Below are 19,744 nucleotides of genomic sequence, written 5' to 3'. Positions count from 1 at the left end.
TTTGATGGGACTAACCTGTTGGGTCAAGGTTGATTCTGCCCTTGAATGCTTCAGGGAGAGTAGGACTTGGGTTAGCTCCAATGGCCTTTCTACCCAGCCTCACCAGCAGCACTTTCAGAGTTCCTTTTGTCACTTCAGATGATGCATTCCTCCCCAGCAGGGAGCCCAGCAGTTTGACTGGAGAGGCCATGGTGCCCACTGCCCCTGGAGCTGAGGGCCATCCCCATGGCACTGAAAGCCTTCCAGCAAAGGGAAGCTGGTACAGTTCTCACAGACAACCAACCACCATGTTAATAAGCAACAAAGTGGTGGGATGGGGTCACAAACCATGGGTCTGGAGGCCTTGTGTTTATGGAAATTGCTGGACCACCAATCAGTCTAAGAATGCTCAATGTCAGCACTACTGCACGTTGGAGTTTTTAAGGTGTCTCTTGCTCGTAGACGTGTACTGCCTCGAGAGGAACTGGGAACTACAGCATGCCTTTCTGCTGATACACTCCTGCCCCGACAGGACAGACGTGGCCCAAGTCATCCTCGTAGCACCGAATTGGGCACAGCGAGTTTGGTATCCAGAACACCTGGGCTTGATCATATGTCCTTCATTCATGAGAAGCAACAGGGCAGGGTTCTTCAACCAGGCCTTCACAATCTTCAGGTATGGTGATTGAGTTTCAACAGCTGAACACATTTGACCTTCCCCCTGGAAGTGACTGAAGTCATCTAGTTATTATTGTTTCTGTTTCTAGTCCAGCAAGGTCTTGCTCTGGACACACTTAAGTGTTATCTTTCTGCCCTCTCAGCCGCCTTACGGTTGCCTGATCAGCCCTCGCTATTTAAATGACCTGGTGCAGTGTGAACCGGCTACAGCATGTTTCCCCTTCTCCATTTGCGATGCCCTAGTGGGACCACAATCTTGCCCATACCTATTTAATGTGTACTCCTTTTGACCCGTTCCACAGCTGTCCTTTGTGGCTTCTTACCAATAAAACTGTGTTCCTGACTGCCATCACCTCCTCATGGCGTGCAAGTAAGCCTCAGGTTCTGTGTGTCCATCCTCACACTGGATAATGCTCTGCATCAAGAGCTGCAATACATTGGTGCAGAAGTGGCCTCCGGAAGGCTTGCAAGCTCACTCTTCCAGGGACAAAGCGGTTACAACTGCATTTGTATGTGGAGTCCCTGTCTAGATATCTGTCAGGCAGCTATGTGGTTGTCCCTCTATATGTTCACGAAGCAGGAAAGTCTGGTTCGCCAAGAGTGGCTATTTGCCACTCCTGCAGGTCTTTTCTGGTTTGAGATCACTCACAAACCCACCTTCGAATAGATACAACTTTGGTATCTATTCTAAAGATGAGGAATCTGTGGCTAGAAGCCTCTGTCAGGAAAACAAGTTACTTGCCTTCAGAATGCTCTATCTGGTAGAAACTCTGTCTAGCCCCAGGTCCCTCACTGACCCTCCTATTATTCCTGTTCTGTGATTGGACTGTACCTTTTAATAAGGTCCTATGTTTAGGAATCTACACTCTGATATACCAATTTGCTGTTAGGACTCTACGTCTAAAGGCATGGACAGTCTCGAAAGCAACGGACCTCGGCATGCGGGAGTGGTGCCTTTATAGGCCCTGCACGTCACTTCCGGAGTGGAACAGTATCAGTGCTGAGTTGCACAGCTCCTCCTTCCGACACTCAGAGGTACTGCAAAAAAGGTTTCCAGATCCAGACTGATGCTTGTGGAATATTCAAAAGATGAGGAATCTGCAGCCAGATTGAGTCTCTACCAGAAAGAGCATTACCAAAAGTAAGCAACTTGTTCTTCAGGTGCACAAAGATACAGTCATTCTCAAAATAAACTGCTATGTTCTGCTTAAGATTATCTCCTTTCTCCTTGTTAACCAAACCAATGGTTTTCCAATTTTCTTTCCCCAACCTCAGTCAGACAAAGCAACTGCTGGGAAGGAAATTTCCCTGGATAGTGTACGGCAGTGTTCCATGTCTTAGGTCCCCAACTATGAGCATCTGATTTTTTTTCTCATTATATTTTTATTAGTTTCAAGTTATAGAACAAAACATTACAGTTCAAAGAACTACACCCTATTGGTATGGCTCTCATACAGATATTACTTAGTTATACAACATGTCAGCCATTTTACATTAGAAAAATTATCATGCTATAGTATTATGTAATCGTCGCTGCTTTTTTCAGCATATGCAGTGAATAAATGGTTAGTATCTGATGTCCTGGTTTTTCGTTCTTGGCCCCAGCCTTGTTTTAATCTAACATCAGTGCAGAACCTTAGGCCCATCCCTTGACATGAGTGACTCTGTTCTGGAAACAAATGGGCACGCTCTCAATTGTTTCAGTGTGCAGCCGTCTCCGTCCGAAGGTTTAACAAGTAGAGAGGTGGTGGCAGCATGTCATGTTTTTCTGATGGATACTTGTAACTGCAGATTCCGCATCTTTCATCTGTTCCCCAGATGTCAGACTGGTTCCGTAAACTTTTTCAGCAATGCGCCCACACTTTTTCAGCAATGCGCCCACATTTTTTCAGCAAAGTACAGTGATGTGGCTCCGCGCTGGCTTCATATAACCCTGTAAATGCTGGAGCCGAGCTGCATGTAGTTGCCACCTTTGTGTCTGACTTAACTTATTTTGACCACTCCTGATTTGTATCTGGATCTCTGCTCAAAATTTAATTGGCCTTCTCATGACTCCAAACATGGAAAATTCCAGTGTACTAGGGAACAATGTGCCCCCTTAGACTACAGGTTTCAAACTATTCCGCAACTGTAGAAAACAGATGTTGGTAACGGACCCGCATAAGGTGTCTAGCTGGTGTTTGAGCTTGGAACACGATTCAAAGTTGTGTGACAAGTGTGCCCTCATGCATTAGATTCAAAAGACACACAATTGATGGATGGAATGCAGAACAAATCAAAACATTCACCCCCAGTCAAGAGATCTGGGTGAAAATCATCATTCTTTTGCTTACCGTGCCACCCCAGTTTAGACCTGGCCATATGCGAATCAGTCTTGACCCTGTGCCTCATGGGAACAGTCCAGCCCGAACTGCCAAGCCAGGTCCTCCCTTGACCGGAAACAAGCATCCTAGGACCGGTTTCGGGGTTTCACCTCTCTTCAGGATAGCTTGATTCCAGTGGCACAGTGAGCCCAGGACCCACGTCTGGGCATACCTGGCGCACTTAGGGCGAGAAAGCAAAAGACACACAATTGATGGACGGAATGCAGAACAAATCAAAACATTCACCTCCAGTCCGAGTGGGGCGGGTATGCTCAGACGTGAGTCCTGTGCTCTCCATGCCACTGGAATCAAGCTATCCGGGCTGAAGAGGAGTGAAACCCCGAAACCGGTCCTAGGATGCTTGTTTCCAGTCCAGGGAGGACCTTGCCTGGCAGTTCGGGCTGGACTGTTCCCATTGGGCACATGGTCAAGACTGATTTGCATATGGCTGGGTCCAAACTGGAATGGCATGGTGAGCAAAAAAACGATGAATTTAGGCCCAGATCTCTGTACTGGGGTGAATGTATGACATTGTTCTGCATTCTGTCCATCAATAGTTCTTTTTGCTCATGCATTCGAAGGCAGTCCAGGACTGCAAAGCTGTACATTGCCGAAAACAAGAGGAAGTTGCGCCCTCAAGTAGACCCACAACCCACTCCTGACTGAAGCGCTGACTCTCTCCTTAATTTGTTCCTGCCAGAGATCAGCTTTGCAGTTGAAGTCCTCTGGTAAGTCGCAGTCCAATGTAGCACAAGAAAGCGGAGCGGAACTCAACTCTATCCTACCATTCCCTAACCAAAGAGAAGGCACAAGGGCATCACCATGTCATTTCGTTCTCCTTTCAGATCTCTAGTTGCAAAAGGGATTCCTCAGTTGTTCCTGGTCCACCCTGAAATATCTGGGCAATCAGCAATGCCACAGCAAATTCTGGCTCCCTCTGGTGTGCCTTCAGACCCCAGGGATCCGCTGAGGCTCTCAGTCTAGTTACCCCAGGCAAATTTGTGCTCAGCGCTATTAGAACCTCTAGGACCTTTTTCAGGCTCAGTACCAGCTCTGGTACAGACTTCCATGCCAATTCCACAGCGTGTGCCATCCCTGCCCTCCTTGACTGGTGCTGGTTTCAAAGTGTGACTGTGAACTGACTTCAGCATAATCTCAACCAATGACATGCTACAAAATCAATTTAGTGCAACTAGTCCCCATACAGACTGATTTCAATCCTATGCCCCTAACCCTACCAGAGTGGACAGGCCCTCAGAGGCTTCATTGTCTTTGCAGCTCCAATTCTGATCAAAGGTTGCCACCTCCCAAATATGATGGTACTCCCTCATGAGGATGACAATTTTTACACAGACTTACAAAAAGTCAGTAGGCTTTATATTCCCCTCATACAGGATTAAAGTCGCCATTTGAACCTCCAACAAAAGTAAGTGCATCATTTGCAGTGGTAATTAGATGAGCAGCTGAGGTCTTGGACCTACAACTGGCCTATATTGAGGTTAAGACAGATGTCCCTACGGAAATCTTACAACTTGGACCAGCCACATCGGAGCCCAATCTCCCTTTCACTTAGGCCCTAAATGGCACTTTAATGGGCAACTGTTCAAGGCTCTCTTCTTGCCCACTAGTGAATAGGCAGGTATTCATATATCTCAGTCCGGCATCTGGTGACCATGTTTTCTCAATAAATATCCTACTCCGGAGAACCAGCAAGGTGAATCCCAATTCATTCTCCTCCACTTTAGTAGATAGTGAAACTAAGACTATTGAGGTGTTTCGAAAAATAATGTTCACTTCGACTAGCTTTGCATTGCGATCAATCAGTGCAGTCTGTTTAGTGTGCCTAAGTATGCATACCCTCTAAGACATGGGCAGCAAGACTATGCAAGCGGTTCCTGAAGACATTAGGGACTCACTGGTTCAAACAAATTAGGATGGGCAAGATACTGCTAAATATGTGATTTGTGCTGACTTTGATACAGCTGATTGTGCTAAGAAGGGTAGTTGGCGCCAGTATGGTGCCTCACCACCGTGTGTGGATGCACTGTATACGATTTTCCCTAGACATACAGGCCCTTTTTCATGGAAATGCCTTTTGAGGGCTCACCCCTTTTCTGCGGGAAAAAAAGCTGATTCTGCCTTGGAATGATTCAAGGAAAGTTGATCCTTGGCACGCTTCCTGGGTCTTTTTACCCCTTCCAAACAGTTGCCTCACAAGTTTAGGAAATTCGGATGTTACTGTAGGGGACTGGCATATAAGCAACATCAGTCTCCCAAGCCACTGTGACAGTCACACCAACCCTTCCAAGTCAGAGAACCTGGGTGTGGCGGGCAACATGGAGGCCACCAAGGGCATCTGACCTCCAAGTCTCCTTCCACTGTGAAAACAGCCACCAAGCTGCTTTAGATTGCCATTAGTGATTCACAACCACTTTGTGGGAAGCAGGAGCCAGCACTTTCTCCCAGGGTGGCAATGCCTCATGTCCGCCAGATGGTACCTTTAAATACTTCAGCATGGTTATGCTCTACCCTTTCTTTCTGCTCCACTGACTCTTCCCCACACTTCAAAATGAATCTCAGAGAAACACCTGTTGATTCTGTGTTCTTTGTGCCGAAAAAGAATTGGGATCTTCAGGCTTTAAGTGATGTGTCATCTGAATACCTTCCTGTGAAAGGACGAATTTGGAATGCTCACGATGGCTCAAATTCTGTCTGCCTTGGATCCAAGAAACTGGATGGTGTCTTTAGACTCATAGGGCATTTATTTTTATATACCAGTCCCACAAATGTTGTATCAAATGTTGCCTGCATTTCAAAGTAGTCCAGGAGTATTTTCAGTTTGCTGTGCCCCCCTTAAGACTTACCAGTGCTCCTCAGGTTTTCACAAAAGTGATTGTGGAGTTCGCAGCCCATCTTCGGAGATTGGATATACAAGGAGTCTGATCTGAAAGGAAGAGTTGCGGCCCTGTCCTGAAGTGCCTGGGAGTCTTTTGCCTGTAAGGAAGAGGAAAGGAGGAGCAGATCGTTCAGGAGGAGCCCATTGCCAGCGTGGGCAAGAAGAAGCTGAACCTTGAGTCGAGCGTTCGTCCACTAGAGTCCCGTGAGAGCACGAGTGGGATGTTTCTAGGCTGCAAACAACCACTCTTGCTGTAACAATCAGCCCGTGGCAATTGTCTGAAGTGTGATCGAGAGGACTGCGCCAGTGACTCAGAACCTGAAGGAACATGGTACTTTCCTCAAGTGTGCCTAAATAGACTCCAAAGCTTCCAGCCTGTGACACTTGCCTGAAGTGTCCCTGAACTGTCTTTGCAGCGCGTAGCCCGTGGCTGAACCTGAATGCTTGTAGCCTGTGGCACATACCCCAGGTATACCCATGCAGACTATCACATCATGACCCCGAGTGTAGCTTGCCCAAGACGCCGACCTGAAGTGCACCCAAATGGACAGCGCAAGCGCCAAGTAAACTGTAAGTGCCTAGAATTGACCCAACAGCTTCAAGTCAGAACCGTGAGTCAAAGTGGCCTGCTAAGAAGCCATGAGCCCTTGTCCTGCCCAGCTGCGCTGCCTGTTTGACAATCTGCGTGTGTGAAATTGAAATCGCACCACTGCTGATGAAGAGGAACCTGTGGTGACCGTGACAACCGCCAACTCACCGCAAACCTGGAAAGGACCTGTCATCTCTAAAGACTACCTGTGTTCATGATAGTGACCGCTGCCACCTTCAAGAGGCAGCCCCACCTATTCTCCTGCAATGAGAGTCTGGTTCTGATGTGTCCTCAGTCGGCTTATCTTCCGAATGTCGGAGGAAGGCAAGAACTGACGCCCCAACCTCGGACCAGCTGCGAGGATTCACACTATCGAGAACCAATAAAGTCTGACAAACTGAGCACATTTTAGTGAGGGTGACTCTGCACCTGTGCTTGAGACCGACCACAGAATGCTCAGAGCCATAGAAGGGGATGGGGATCATATGGGGTACCCTTGGGTGAGTGGCCCTGCACTAGAAACTGAGTACATGTGCATCTTGTAGTATTATGTTTTGAAATACTTTCTTCATCATAAAGACAAGCACTGAGGTGCACATTCATCTATTGCTCTCTTGGGTGATTGAGTCCTGAGCTTTTTGACCCCCCACCCCCCCCCCCCCTCCCCACACACACACACACACACACACACACACACACCAATGAGAATCAAGAGCTGAAAGGATTGTACTTGGCCCAGTTTGCAGATCTGTAGCAGGGTGGACCCTAGGATATCAGAGGCAAACGACCCCAGCTCCAGTGCTGAGGCTCAGGAGGCCCTGCTTGACCCTGCCCTCTCCAGCCGCCCCCCAGTTGTGTCTAACAGCAATTATTTGTAGCTCTTACCTGGCCCCCTTTAGTCAAACCCATTTCCAAGTCTGGCCTTACAAGATGGATAGTCCAGTACATCCAAGTATATTATTCCAAAGCCATGTGCATTCTGTTTACAACATGGGAGTCACTATGCATTTCCTTCGCATTATCCCACTTCAATACATTTGTAATGCAGGAACATGGTTTACAACCCTCATCTTCACAAAGCATTGTTTGGACCTATCATACGTGCGAGTGGGCATACTTTCTCTCACAAATACAGTCTAAGATGGAGTTTATATATTGGTGCATTGTGAGTTTCGGGAAGGGATCACATCTCCACTTGAAACTTCAATTTCCAAAAAATCAAGTTGCAACATCATTGCCCAGCACTAGATAGCAGGAGTCTGCAAAGCATGTGAATTTGCAGCTCTACAAGCTGCAAAGCAATTCTTACAGGTAAGAGTAAATTACCTACCTACAGCACTGATGTTGGAGCTTGTTATTGTGTTATAAGTTATTTATACCTGTCTGATTTAACCTCCCCTTAATGTCCGTGGGGAAAACAAATGAGCTCAAATTAAGGCAGCAATCGTAAACAAGATAAAAATTGGGTCTAATCAAGAAGAATTTTTATGCAGTTTTCAGTTGAGGTTTTTTGCACTACATTTGGAAACTTTTTACAAATGAAACCTATAGATGGCAAAAATAAAAATCACAGTTACAAAATGGCATGTAAATACTAATTTCTGTTAGCTTTGGGCGCTCTGCAGCGAACTGTTTTTGCCTTACAGTTTCTGGTACTTTCATTCATGGATGGCTCCCCTGCCTCCTTGTCCGCTTATCCTTGCCTCCCCAAACACACTGTTGCTTAAATTGAGTACTTATCCAGGGCACAAGGTTCTTCTTACTAAGGAATCCTGCACTGGGTTGTAAATGTGTCCAGCCTCTTGTTGTGTCACATCTAGTGGAAAAACACCCATATTTTGGATGCATTCCAAGTAGATTTGTGCTTCTGTAACTTTAACCTAGTTTAGCGTATTGTGTTTTTTGGGGAAAAACCATGGGATTGATGTTTGGCTGTGCCTTAAGAGTTGTATTTTCTGCATCAAAGTGACACTGTTTGCCACTATAGGATGCTGCACCTCTGATGCTTCAGCTAATGTGGTGCTCTAGCCGTTTGTGGTTGAATTACTACCAGTATTTCATGGGAGACCAAGGGGCATTGTGTGGAGGTACAAGGTGTTGCAGGTATGGTTCATTCTTCCATTAAAGTTTCAACAGTAAAAAGGCACTGATTTCTTTCCATCTTCTATTTCAGAGAGAAGAAAGAGATTCAGAAAATCCTGGACCGCAAGAGGCTCAACAGCATCACTGAGGCTAAATCCCGAGATAAACAGAAGAAGGAAGCGTAAGAGTCAATTCTTGACAACCTTTCTGAATCATCTCTTTGGCTCTGCATCTTTTTTGAGTCTCTCCATGCATCTGCTTTTTTTTTTCTCCCCAGGGAACTTTCTGAAATTAATCGACGGCACATTACGGAGTCGGTGACATCCATCCGGCGGGTGAGCAGCAGACTGGTTTCTTATTGGCCGGCATAGCACAGGACGATGCTACCTAATCCTGGATGCCCAAAAGCACAGTTCTCTATTAGGACAAATTGAGACCCCAGGACATGTACATTCAGATTTGACAGCCTGCTGTTTGGAAGCAATGAAAACCGACTACAATTTAGTTTAACTGTTTTGGTGATTTAATGATTGATTGTGAAGAGCCAGTAGAGAGATTCCACCACTGTGCAGGAATGGACAGCAAAAGTAGTAATGATAACTAGCTATGCAGCACACACTAGAAACAGAACTGGCTCTATGTCCTTGAAAAAAAAGGTGTGGTTATTACCCTATTGTATTTCTTTTGTTGAATTGGCCTTCAAACATGCAATTCTCTAGCAAGGCCTAGGCAGTACTGAGCTAAGTCCCTTTGCAGGGTGGTGAACACATAGAGTATATGAAAAGCTGATACAAGGTCAGACAACAAAAATGCTTGAGACCACCATTAAGTGGGATTAATCCTTCCTAGAGCCTGATCTGAAATATTAAGAGGTCATATGAGCCCCTTGTTGAAAAGTCCTTGTTTCAGTAGAATTGACACTGGCTCAGTAAGTAATGAACACTAGATCACAAAAGCTATACATTGCACCACACCTCCTTACCGGTTAAATGCAAAACCTGGTGGAGCGTATAAGAGACAAGTTGATCTCTGGCTTTCCTATCACCCTTACTTCTCGACTAACAGTCACACATGTTAGAGGATTAAATCATAATAATTTTGGAAAGAAGTCTATATATTGTAATCCATATTTGTAAAGCGCAAACATATCACCCCTTAGGGTTTCAAGGCACTGGTTGCCGTCGGGCAGATTAAGTGAGCTATTTCCCAGAGTCATATGATGCTGAGCTGAGCTGCTGCCGACGAGGGGGATCAAACCGTAAGCCCAGCGCTCTAGAGTCACTTGCTCTGGCTGCTGCGCCACACCTCTCTCCTTCCAGTTCTCATCCAGCTGCTTTTGTTTGCAGAAGCATTACTTCCCTTTGAGGCAGCCATTTTGAAATAGTTTTTTATATTTTACAATCAATTAAAGCACAAGCCCACAATATAAAAAGTGTTGCATGAGTATCTTTTACTTGGGGAGGGGGTAGGGCAGTGGACAACAACTGGTAGGTTGGCTTCCTTATATCTAGCGTGCCTGCATGTGGTTAGTGATGAGGCTGCTTTAATTAATGTAGGGCTGTGACAGTCACAGTAAGGTTCTTCCAACCCAAGAAAAAACATTTTGAATGGACTGGTTCATACATGTACTGTTCAGCTCCTAAGTAACAGAGGGTGCCATACACACTCAGGGTAGATGCTACCTAGTATATTGAAACAGCTTGGCTCTGACAGTATTTCTAGTTTAAAGCTTGGAAAATTCCACCAAAACTGTCAGTGGACAGGACAGCATTCCTTGCTCCTGAGAAGAAAGATGACCATGACCATGAGGGGTTGTCAAAACTGTACGTCGTCATACTTCAAAAGAACACGTGTGTGTTGCTTCTGATCGTTAAACGGCATATGCACATTCTCATTGGATTTTTTATATTGACAGCTGGATGAGGCTCAGCAGTTGCGGCGGGATAAACTCATCAACAGCCAAAAGGAAATTGAATTGCGTATCAAGGAGGAAGAATTAAGGGTAAGTGTTGGTCTAACACTCTCAAGCTGTCAACGAGAAGGTGTGTTATAGTGTGCATGATTCTGAGCAGGATGTGATGAAATTAAATTTAGTTGAATGTTACATGGAAAGAATAAGGAAGTTCTAGAAGGAAAAACAGAAAGAAAGAAGTAGGTGCCACAAGTGGAAAGTTTTGACCTGTAAAAGAAGAATTAACGATAAAGAATGGTCAGTTGTGCAGAGGGGGATCAGGTGAGTCCAATAAAGTGAGAGGTTAGTGTAGCTGGTGCATTAGGGCGTTGAGGAAAGACTGTGTCTAAATACAAGTTGAAAAAGTAATGTTGGTGGCCGCAAATCCAAGTTGGGTAGGCTGGTGAGGAATGTTTCAAGTAGCGCAAGTCAGATGAGATTATTACGTGTTACAACACAGTTGGTTTGCATGAAGCTGTCAGGCGTGCTTTGGGAGACAGTCGCTTCTGACATGTTTTAAGTCTCTTCAGTGCTGTGGGTGGGAGGCACAAGTATGTGGTACCGGTCAGAGATCTGCATTGTGGAGAGATTTCATGGAAATGGGTAAATGTGTAAGATTTCACGGAAGTGGGGGTTCAAGGGTGATGGTGATCCACTGTGCCGATGGCTTACCACCAGTTTGAAAATGGCGGTAGATGCAAATGTTTTGCAACCGCATTTGCGGTTGCAAAACAATCTTACACCCCCCTGCAGCTCGCTATTAGGAAGGGACACCCTTAGCGCGCCCCTTCCTAATAGCGACTCGTAAACCCTGTAACAGGTTACCGACTCACAAAATAGGTCACCTCCTATGCATTACTCCGCATTTGTTTATAAAGTGTCTATTAGCCATAGTGCCCTGAAATTGTTCTACAGCGCTGCATGCCCTATTGCATACTCAGTACATAGAGCACTTGGTCTCACCCTTGGCTTCTCCACTTGTGCTGGCCTCTGGCACTCCTTGCCACTTTTCTCCAGTTCCTATGTATGGCCACAAACTCGGTAACACCCCAGGCACCGGGCTTTCAGCCACCTTACTAATCCCTCTCCTTAGTATGAACTTAGTTCGAGGCATGTGGGCTGCTGAATTCATAGCTGTGCATAGATTGCCGCCTAGTGTTGGGTCCGGATGTTTGCACGTTGTTGTCCTGGAAGAGTCTTCGAAGTATCCTGAGATAGGTGACTCCTCCCCTGGACCACAGTGCGCATGGGCATCCTCTCCATCCTCAGATTGTTTTTTTCCGCCATTGGGTTCGGATGTGCTTATCTTGACTCAAGTTAGGGCAAACTTTTTTTTCAGGCCAAAAGGCCTTTAGTTCGCGTTGGTACTGTTCCCGATCGGTATCGACAGTTACTTGTTAGTTTACTGACTTCAAAAACAACTTTTTCGCATCATATCCGACCATCGACCCCACATCGACGATGGAATCGAGGACACCATTCAAGCGGTGTCCTGTTTGCAATGCGAAATATCCCCATGTCGACGTCCACCCGGTGTGCAACAAATGCCTTTCACCGGATCACGACGAATCCACATGTATGGCCTGTGCCCGATTCCGATCCAAAAAGACTCTCCGGAATCGACGAGCAGCGAGACTTGAAGCGCAGCAAGCTGCACCGGCCCCAACCAACATCTTCAGCGCCGAGGACGAAGATGTGGAAGGCGTGGAGAACCTACCCTCCAGCCCCGCTTCCGAACACGATTCCGGATCGGGAGACATCGAAGACCAACTCTTTCTCAGGGAAGAAGCCGACACCGAGGTAGGAGACTACGATGAGGCCTTAGGGGCCGAAGAAAGTGGCTCCGGTGACGAGCAAGGCCTACCCGTACAGACGGAGGATATCCCAGTGCGTCAGTCTATGGCTCCGGTCGAGGGATCGCCTTCGGGCCTTACCCAAGACCTATCCCGCAGTTCTTCGGCCCCGCCCTCTGGCCCGGCCTCGGACATTCAGCGAAAGCTATTAGTGCCCAAAACGACTTGTTTTCCTTCCTCGAAACCAAAACCATTAGTCGTATCGGTTCCGCAGAAACCGAAACTGAAACTGACACTGGTCGGATCGAAGCCCACTACACCTTCAACGCCAGCCAAACCCGTCGGCACCGACCGCACCAAACGGGACTTCGGTGCCGAACTCGCAGCAGCCGACGTCGAGCCTCGGCACCCGGCACCGAAACAATCGGCTCCGGCCACGAAGGTCAAAATGGCCGCTGCGTCGCACACCACTTCAAAAGCAGCACCTAAGGCCCAATCATCGACGCCGTCGACAGCTACTACCTCTCCTCGACTCGATGACCCCGTGGCCCCGAAGAAGTCCACGCCTGCCTCTACAGAACCGCTCGGCGCCAAAGAACCGTCGGCGTTCCAGGTGCGACAAGTTGCAGCGTCCTTGCAACGCATCAAAGAAAAGGCAGCCCTCCAGGACACGTCGGGCTCCGAGCCGAAGAAAGCTCAAAAAGCTTCTCCAGCAACACCCGACATCACTTTTGGCCTGCCGCCATCCACGGCGCCCAAACTGTTTGAAATCAGAACACGTGTCACCCAAACTAGGATCACACCTGCCGAACGCTCTCCCACGGAGACGTCACCGTCCCACATCATCGATGCCGACACCGGCAGAATTATGCTCCACAAGCGGAGAATATCTTCCGAGCGAGCTTTGGACTCCTACCGGATCCCGCTAAAGAAAAAGCTGCCAGCGGATTCGGAACCAGTTCTTTACGAACGTCTCCATACCTCTTACCTAGATCCACAGCCTTTCTCTCCGACACCCTCCGAAACCGACGTTTTGGAGGACTACATGGATGACGACGTCCCCTACCCCAGGGAGATGGACCCTGAAGGCCAACAGGACCCTGACCAGGCTTGGGATGACCCTGTAGACCCGGGTGCACCTATGGATACACAGGACACGCAGCTATATGGCGCGAAAACGTCTCCCACAGAGGACACTGCCGCATTAAACGCCCTCATTGAACGTGCTGCGGCCAATCATGGTGTGCAACTCCACTCTGACACAATCGAGGACGATTTTCTAATGGATACTTTCGCATCCTCAGAAAGGAATATCAAAACTCTACCCATGTTGAAAGGTGTCCTCAAACCAGCAAAGGACATTTTCAAAGAACCCACCAGGGCAAGAGTAATAAACCCCAGGATCGACAAGAAATATAGGTCGGCGCCTGGGGACCCTACGTACATTAGAGGCCAGTTGCCTCTGGATTCCATCGTAGTCGCTAATGCTCGCAAACGGGCGCACTCGCAGACAACTGGGGATGCTCCTCCCCCGGACAAAGAGTCCAAGGTGCTAGAGACCTCCGGCAAACGGGTTGCAGCCCAGGCAGCTAACATATGGCGTATTGCCAATACCCAGGCGCTCCTAGCTCGCTACGATCGCGCACACTATGACACATTAGAAACCCTACTCCAACATCTCCCTGACCAATACAAAGAGGGAGCAGAGATCCTCATCAGGGAGGGACAACTCCTCACGAACGCATCCATTAAATGTGCACTGGATGCCGCAGATACAGCTGCCAGAGCAATAAACACCAGCGTCATGCTATGACGACACGCCTAGTTACGAATCTCCGGATTCAAACCTGAGGTTCAAAATAACATCCTCAATCAGCCGGTCAACCCCGACTACTTATTCGGACCAGAAGTTGACACCACCCTAGAAAAAATAAAAAAGGACACACACACTGCAAAGTCCATGGGGGCTCTCCAAACGCAGACCTTTCGGAGTGGCTCCTTTTGCCGCCCCGGAAATAGAGGAGCAGGTAGAGGACAGGGGTCACAGCAAACCTACAACGAAGGCAACACACAAAGTACCTACGATAAAAACACCCGGGGTGGTTATCGTGGCTCCAGCACAAAGGGCAGAGGACGCGGATACGGCAATACCAGGTCCTCCCCCAAGAACAAACAGTGACGCCCTCTCCCTTCCTCCCGACCACATAACACCTGTCGGGGGAAGGTTACAAAGGTTCCTGTCCACGTGGAACACCATCACCACGGACAGGTGGGTCAAAGATATTATCAAACACGGTTACTGCCTAGAATTAACCTCCACTCCACCCACAATACCGCCAAAACACCGTCCTATGTCCTCAGGGCACTTAGCGCTATTACAGCAGGAAGTGCTAAGTATGCTGGAAAAAGGCGCAATAGAGGTCGTACCCGTCCACGAGCAAGGTACGGGGGTGTACTCCCTGTACTTCTTAATACCAAAAAAGGACGGGTCACTCAGACCTATACTAGACCTGAGACCCCTCAACCGCTGCATTCTCTCAGAGCATTTCCACATGCTCACCCTACAACAAGTCCTCCCGCTGCTCACACAGGGAGACTTCCTGGCCACGCTAGACCTCAAAGATGCGCATTTCCACATACCCATTCACCCCTCACACAGAAAATATCTCAGGTTCACTATTCAAGGGCAGCACTACCAATTCAAGGTTCTTCCCTTCGGCGTGACGACAGCACCCAGAGTTTTCACAAAGTGCCTAGCTACTGTGGCTGCACATCTACGGAGGCAACACATTCACGTCTACCCTTACCTGGACGACTGGCTTGTTCAGGCAAAGTCAGCCCAGCAATGTGCCAGCCACATGTCCCGCACCATTCACCTTCTTCACAGTCTGAGGTTCTCACTAAATTACCCAAAATCACATCTCCAACCCGCACACGTACAACAGTACCTAGGTGCGACCATAGACACTCTGGCAGCCACAGCTCAGCCAAATTTAGTGAGGATCAACAGCATGCAAATGCTGATTTCCAAGTTCAAACCCCAACACTCCCTTCCTGCGCGAGTGTTCATGCAGTTGATAGGCATGATGGCCTCCTGCATTTTCATAGTCCCACACGCGAGACTACATATGCGCCCGCTTCAGAAGTGCTTAGCACGTCAATGGAATCAGGCTCACGGGCAACTAAAAGACCTAGTGTTGGTGAGCGGTCGGGCATACAACTCTCTGCATTGGTGGAATCCACAAAACCTTTGCAAGGGCCGACCGTTCCAAGAGCCTGTTCCACAAATAACACTGACAGCGGACGCGTCTCTCCAGGGATGGGGAGCTCATGTACTCAACTACACAGTGCAGGGACTATGGACAATACAACAAAAGAAGATGCACATCAACCTTCTAGAACTGATGGCAATCTTCCTGGCAATGAAAGCATTCAAAGTACACTTGTGCAACAAAGTCGTGTTGATCCGGACGGACAACATGACTGCCATGTACTACATACAGAAGCAGGGAGGAACACACTCTCCACAGTTGTCTCATCTGGCTCAGAGCATGTGGAAGTGGGCCATTCAGAGGAACATGTTCCTCATGGCGGAACACCTCCCCGGCAAGGACAACCAGATGGCGGATCTGCTCAGCAGACACAGCCATTAGATGCACGAGTGGGAGTTACACCCATCAGTACTCCAACCGTACTTCCAGCAGTGGGGTCATCCAGAGATAGACCTATTCGCCACAAGCGAAAACGCAAAATGCCAAAGCTTTGCCGCCAGGTTCCCACATCCGCAGTTGCAGGGCAATGCGATATGGATGAACTGGTCCGGCAGATTTGCGTACGCTTTTCCCCCAGCACCATTGATACCGCTGGTGGCACGCAAACTCAGACAACACTCACTAACACTCGTCCTGGTTGCTCCAACATGGGCACGCCAACCATGGTACACCACCTTTCTCGAACTTTCCGTGGTGCCGCATCAAAGGCTGCGGATCAAACCCGCGCATTTGACGCAGAACCATGGAGAGATTCAGCACCCAGATCCGCAACAGCTGAACCTGGCAATCTGGCTCCTGAAGTCCTAGAGTTTGGCTACCTAAACCTGCCACCTTACTGTATGGACATCATTAAGGAAGCTAGAAGACCCACTACCAGAGCTTGCTATGCAGCCAAATGGAAAAGGTTCGTAATTTATTGCAATAACAATGACATTAACCCGCTAGATGCATCCATCCAAAACATAATTTGTTACCTCTTACACCTATACCGATGCAATCTGGCATACACCTCAATACGTGTCCATTTGACCGCAATATCAGCCTATCTCCAGAACAGGCAGCACCTCTCTTTATTCAGAATGCCTGCCATCAAAGCATTCTTGGAAGGACTCAAACGAGTAATTCCTCCAAGCCACCCACCAGCTCCAATGTGGAACCTCAACTTGGTCCTCACACGCCTGATGGGTCCACCCTTCGAACCTCTACACTCATGCGAAATTCAATTCCTCACCTGGAAAGTAGCTTTCCTAGTAGCGATCACTTCTTTGAGGAGAGTTAGTGAACTCCAGGCACTAACCGTTCAAGAGCCATTCATACAGGTTCACGCCAACAGGGTCGTACTACGTACCAACCCCAAATTCATGCCCAAGGTGATATCGCAGTTCCACATGAATCAAACTATTAAACTGCCTGTTTTCTTTCAAAACCCACAAACTGTCGCAGAAAGAGCACTCCATACACTGGATGTAAAGAGAGCCCTCATGTACTATATAGACAGGACTAAAGTCTTCAGGAAAACAAAACCACTTTTCGTTGCCTTTGCCCCACACCACAAAGGTAACGCCATCTCCAAAGCAGGTATAGCCAGATGGATCGTTAAATATATTCAAATTTGCTATCAAAAAGCTAAACGCACATTAACGATTCCCCCACGAGCCCACTCAACACGTAAGTTAGGGGCCTCCATGGCTTTCCTGGGAAACATTCCTTTGCATGATATATGTAGAGCAGCCACCTGGTCCACTACACATACATTTACCAAACACTATTGTGTAGATGTGCAATCGAAACAGCAGGCAGCTGTAGGACAGGCTGTTCTCAAAACTCTTTTTCAGACCGCTGCAGCTGGCACTGGTAGCCGCCGCTAATAGAGGGTACTGCTATATATTCTATGCACAGATATGAATTCAGCAGCCCACATGCCTCGAACTGAATATGCTACTTACCAGTATGCATCTGTTCTTGGCATGTAGGGCTGCTGACATTCATATCGCCCTCCCTCCTCCCCGGCGCCTGTAGCAGCTGCAGCTCTCAGAATTACTTTAAGCATGGTCATCACTTTCTGTATCTACTCCATCACTGCCACAATGGCGAAAAACAATCTGAGGATGGAGAGGATGCCCATGCGCACTGTGGTCCAGGGAAGGAGTCACCTATCTCAGGATACTTCGAAGACTCTTCCAGGACAACAACGTGCAAACATCCGGACCCAACACTAGGCGGCGATCTATGCACAGATATGAATGTCAGCAGCCCTACATGCCAAGAACAGATGCATACTGGTAAGTAGCATATTCAATATAACTCATCAGTAGTCCATTAGTGTGCTTTCAGGTTTCTACCGATCCCCTAATTGGCTCCATCCTTCACAGTGCTCTTCAGCCATAGAGGCATGCTGACGTGTAACTTCCCACCTTAATTTGGTCCATCCATGTTTGGTACACGTTGCACCACACATGTATGTTCGTTCTTTTCTACTATTCGAAAGATCCCAAGTTTTACATACCCTTTGCTGTTTGTCGTGAGCTAACGAAGGCGGATCTCACCAGTTGTCGTCTCCCTCACTTAGTGTCTGGAGTGGGTGGATTGGGTGGGGTGGTGAAGGTAGGGAGATGAGGGTGGGTAGGAATATAAGCTATTTACTCCCCCCGTTCATTTACTTTTTTATTTTTACCTGTAGGTATATTTCTAGACCGTGCCTAACCGTTCACTACGATACTTTTACCTCTTTGTACTTGCCTTTTGTTGCAGCTCCTCTTCCAGACACTCTTCCCGGCCAATGATTCCAGCTCAGAGACCTGCTTTCCTTTCACAGGATGTTAATCCTAAATATCCTTAGATGGTGCTTTAATAAGCATTATCTACTTTGCTTTAATTTTACTGATTACACCAGCGCACTACACAGTTCCAGGTTGGGCACATACTCGGTAATTTCTCCTCATCTCGCAGCCAGCTCATTTAGCAGACTATTCCCCTCATCTAAATAGCCATAGTCTCACCTCCCTGTCATGAATGATTCCCCACTGGATAGTAACTTAAAATGTGTCTCTTTAAACGTGAAAAGGATTAATCACCCAATCAAACGTAAAAGAAAACTATAACTACCTATTTGAATTGAAAACTGATGTAATCCCATTACAAGAAACAAATCTACCCATTGGGGTCATGCAGGTTTTGGGAAGAGTCGGATTGCAGACATCCTCTGCTCTTCAATGGAAAGTAGGAAGGATGGGGTTGCCACCTTTTATCTTTAAGAATTCAGGCCTCTCCACTGTGTCACATATGACGGATGACAATGGAAGATGGGTTCTGTCAGAATTCGCTAAAGACTCCTGCCATTTTCTCATTCTCAATGTAAATGGTCCAAACACTGACAATCCGGGTTTCTGGGACTTCTTGTCCCTTCCCCTGAGGCAAATACCAAGCAACGACCTCATTATCTTGGGCGGTGACTTAAATATTCCCTTAGATGTAACCATTGACAGGCAGTCGAGGTCCCCCCTTCAACCGTCTAGGTCTCACAGGTCATTACACAAACTATGAGCTAGTTTCGTTCTCCTTGACTCTTGGAGACTTCAACACCTGAACACTAGAGACTACACCGTTTTTCCATTCCCCACAAATCTTACTCCAGAATAGACTATTTATTGATCTACAAACTTCAAATCCACCTAATCGATCAGTCAGACATACTGATGATGCTAATCTCCGACCACTCTGCTATAACCCTCTCTCTCACCGGCACAAATGTGAGTACCCCTAGTAAGATTTGGAGATTCAATGACGAATCAATCAAGGACACTGCCTCCAGGAATGTGATTGAAAAGACCATACTAAACTACTTGGAAGACAATCCAATTGCTGAGACCTCCCCTTCCACTCCTTGGAACGTACTGAAGGCCACTGTTAGGGGTGCCCTCATAATCATTCAATCTAAAATTAATAAGGATCATAATAAAGACCTGATGGACTTAGAAAAAGACATTAAATCACTGGAGACCGCCCACATTTCCAATACGAACCCCCAAATCCTCTCCACCCTCACCAACAAAAAATATGAATACAACAGAATCCTGAGTGGGAGTATGGGTCAACAAATATAATAGCCTAAATCTCTGCGAGGCGAATAAAGCTGGAAAAA

The 19,744-nt window shown here is 47.4% G+C and overlaps 1 protein-coding gene across 1 annotated transcript in view; it reads left to right on the top strand.

The window, feature by feature from the left end:
- Window positions 1-19,744, top strand: part of PLCB3 (phospholipase C beta 3) — a 614,713-nt gene that overhangs the window by 589,545 nt on the left and 5,424 nt on the right. Inside the window, exons 30-32 of the mRNA XM_085625816.1 lie at window positions 8,679-8,768; window positions 8,865-8,922; window positions 10,503-10,589. Coding sequence (XP_085481942.1) covers window positions 8,679-8,768; window positions 8,865-8,922; window positions 10,503-10,589 — 235 coding nt within the window. The remainder of the gene's footprint in view (window positions 1-8,678; window positions 8,769-8,864; window positions 8,923-10,502; window positions 10,590-19,744) is intronic.

The sequence above is a fragment of the Triturus cristatus genome, chromosome 9 (genome assembly GCF_964204655.1).
Source record: "Triturus cristatus chromosome 9, aTriCri1.1, whole genome shotgun sequence".
Classification (NCBI taxonomy): domain Eukaryota; kingdom Metazoa; phylum Chordata; class Amphibia; order Caudata; family Salamandridae; genus Triturus; species Triturus cristatus.
This window is presented reverse-complemented; position numbering and strand designations above follow the sequence as displayed.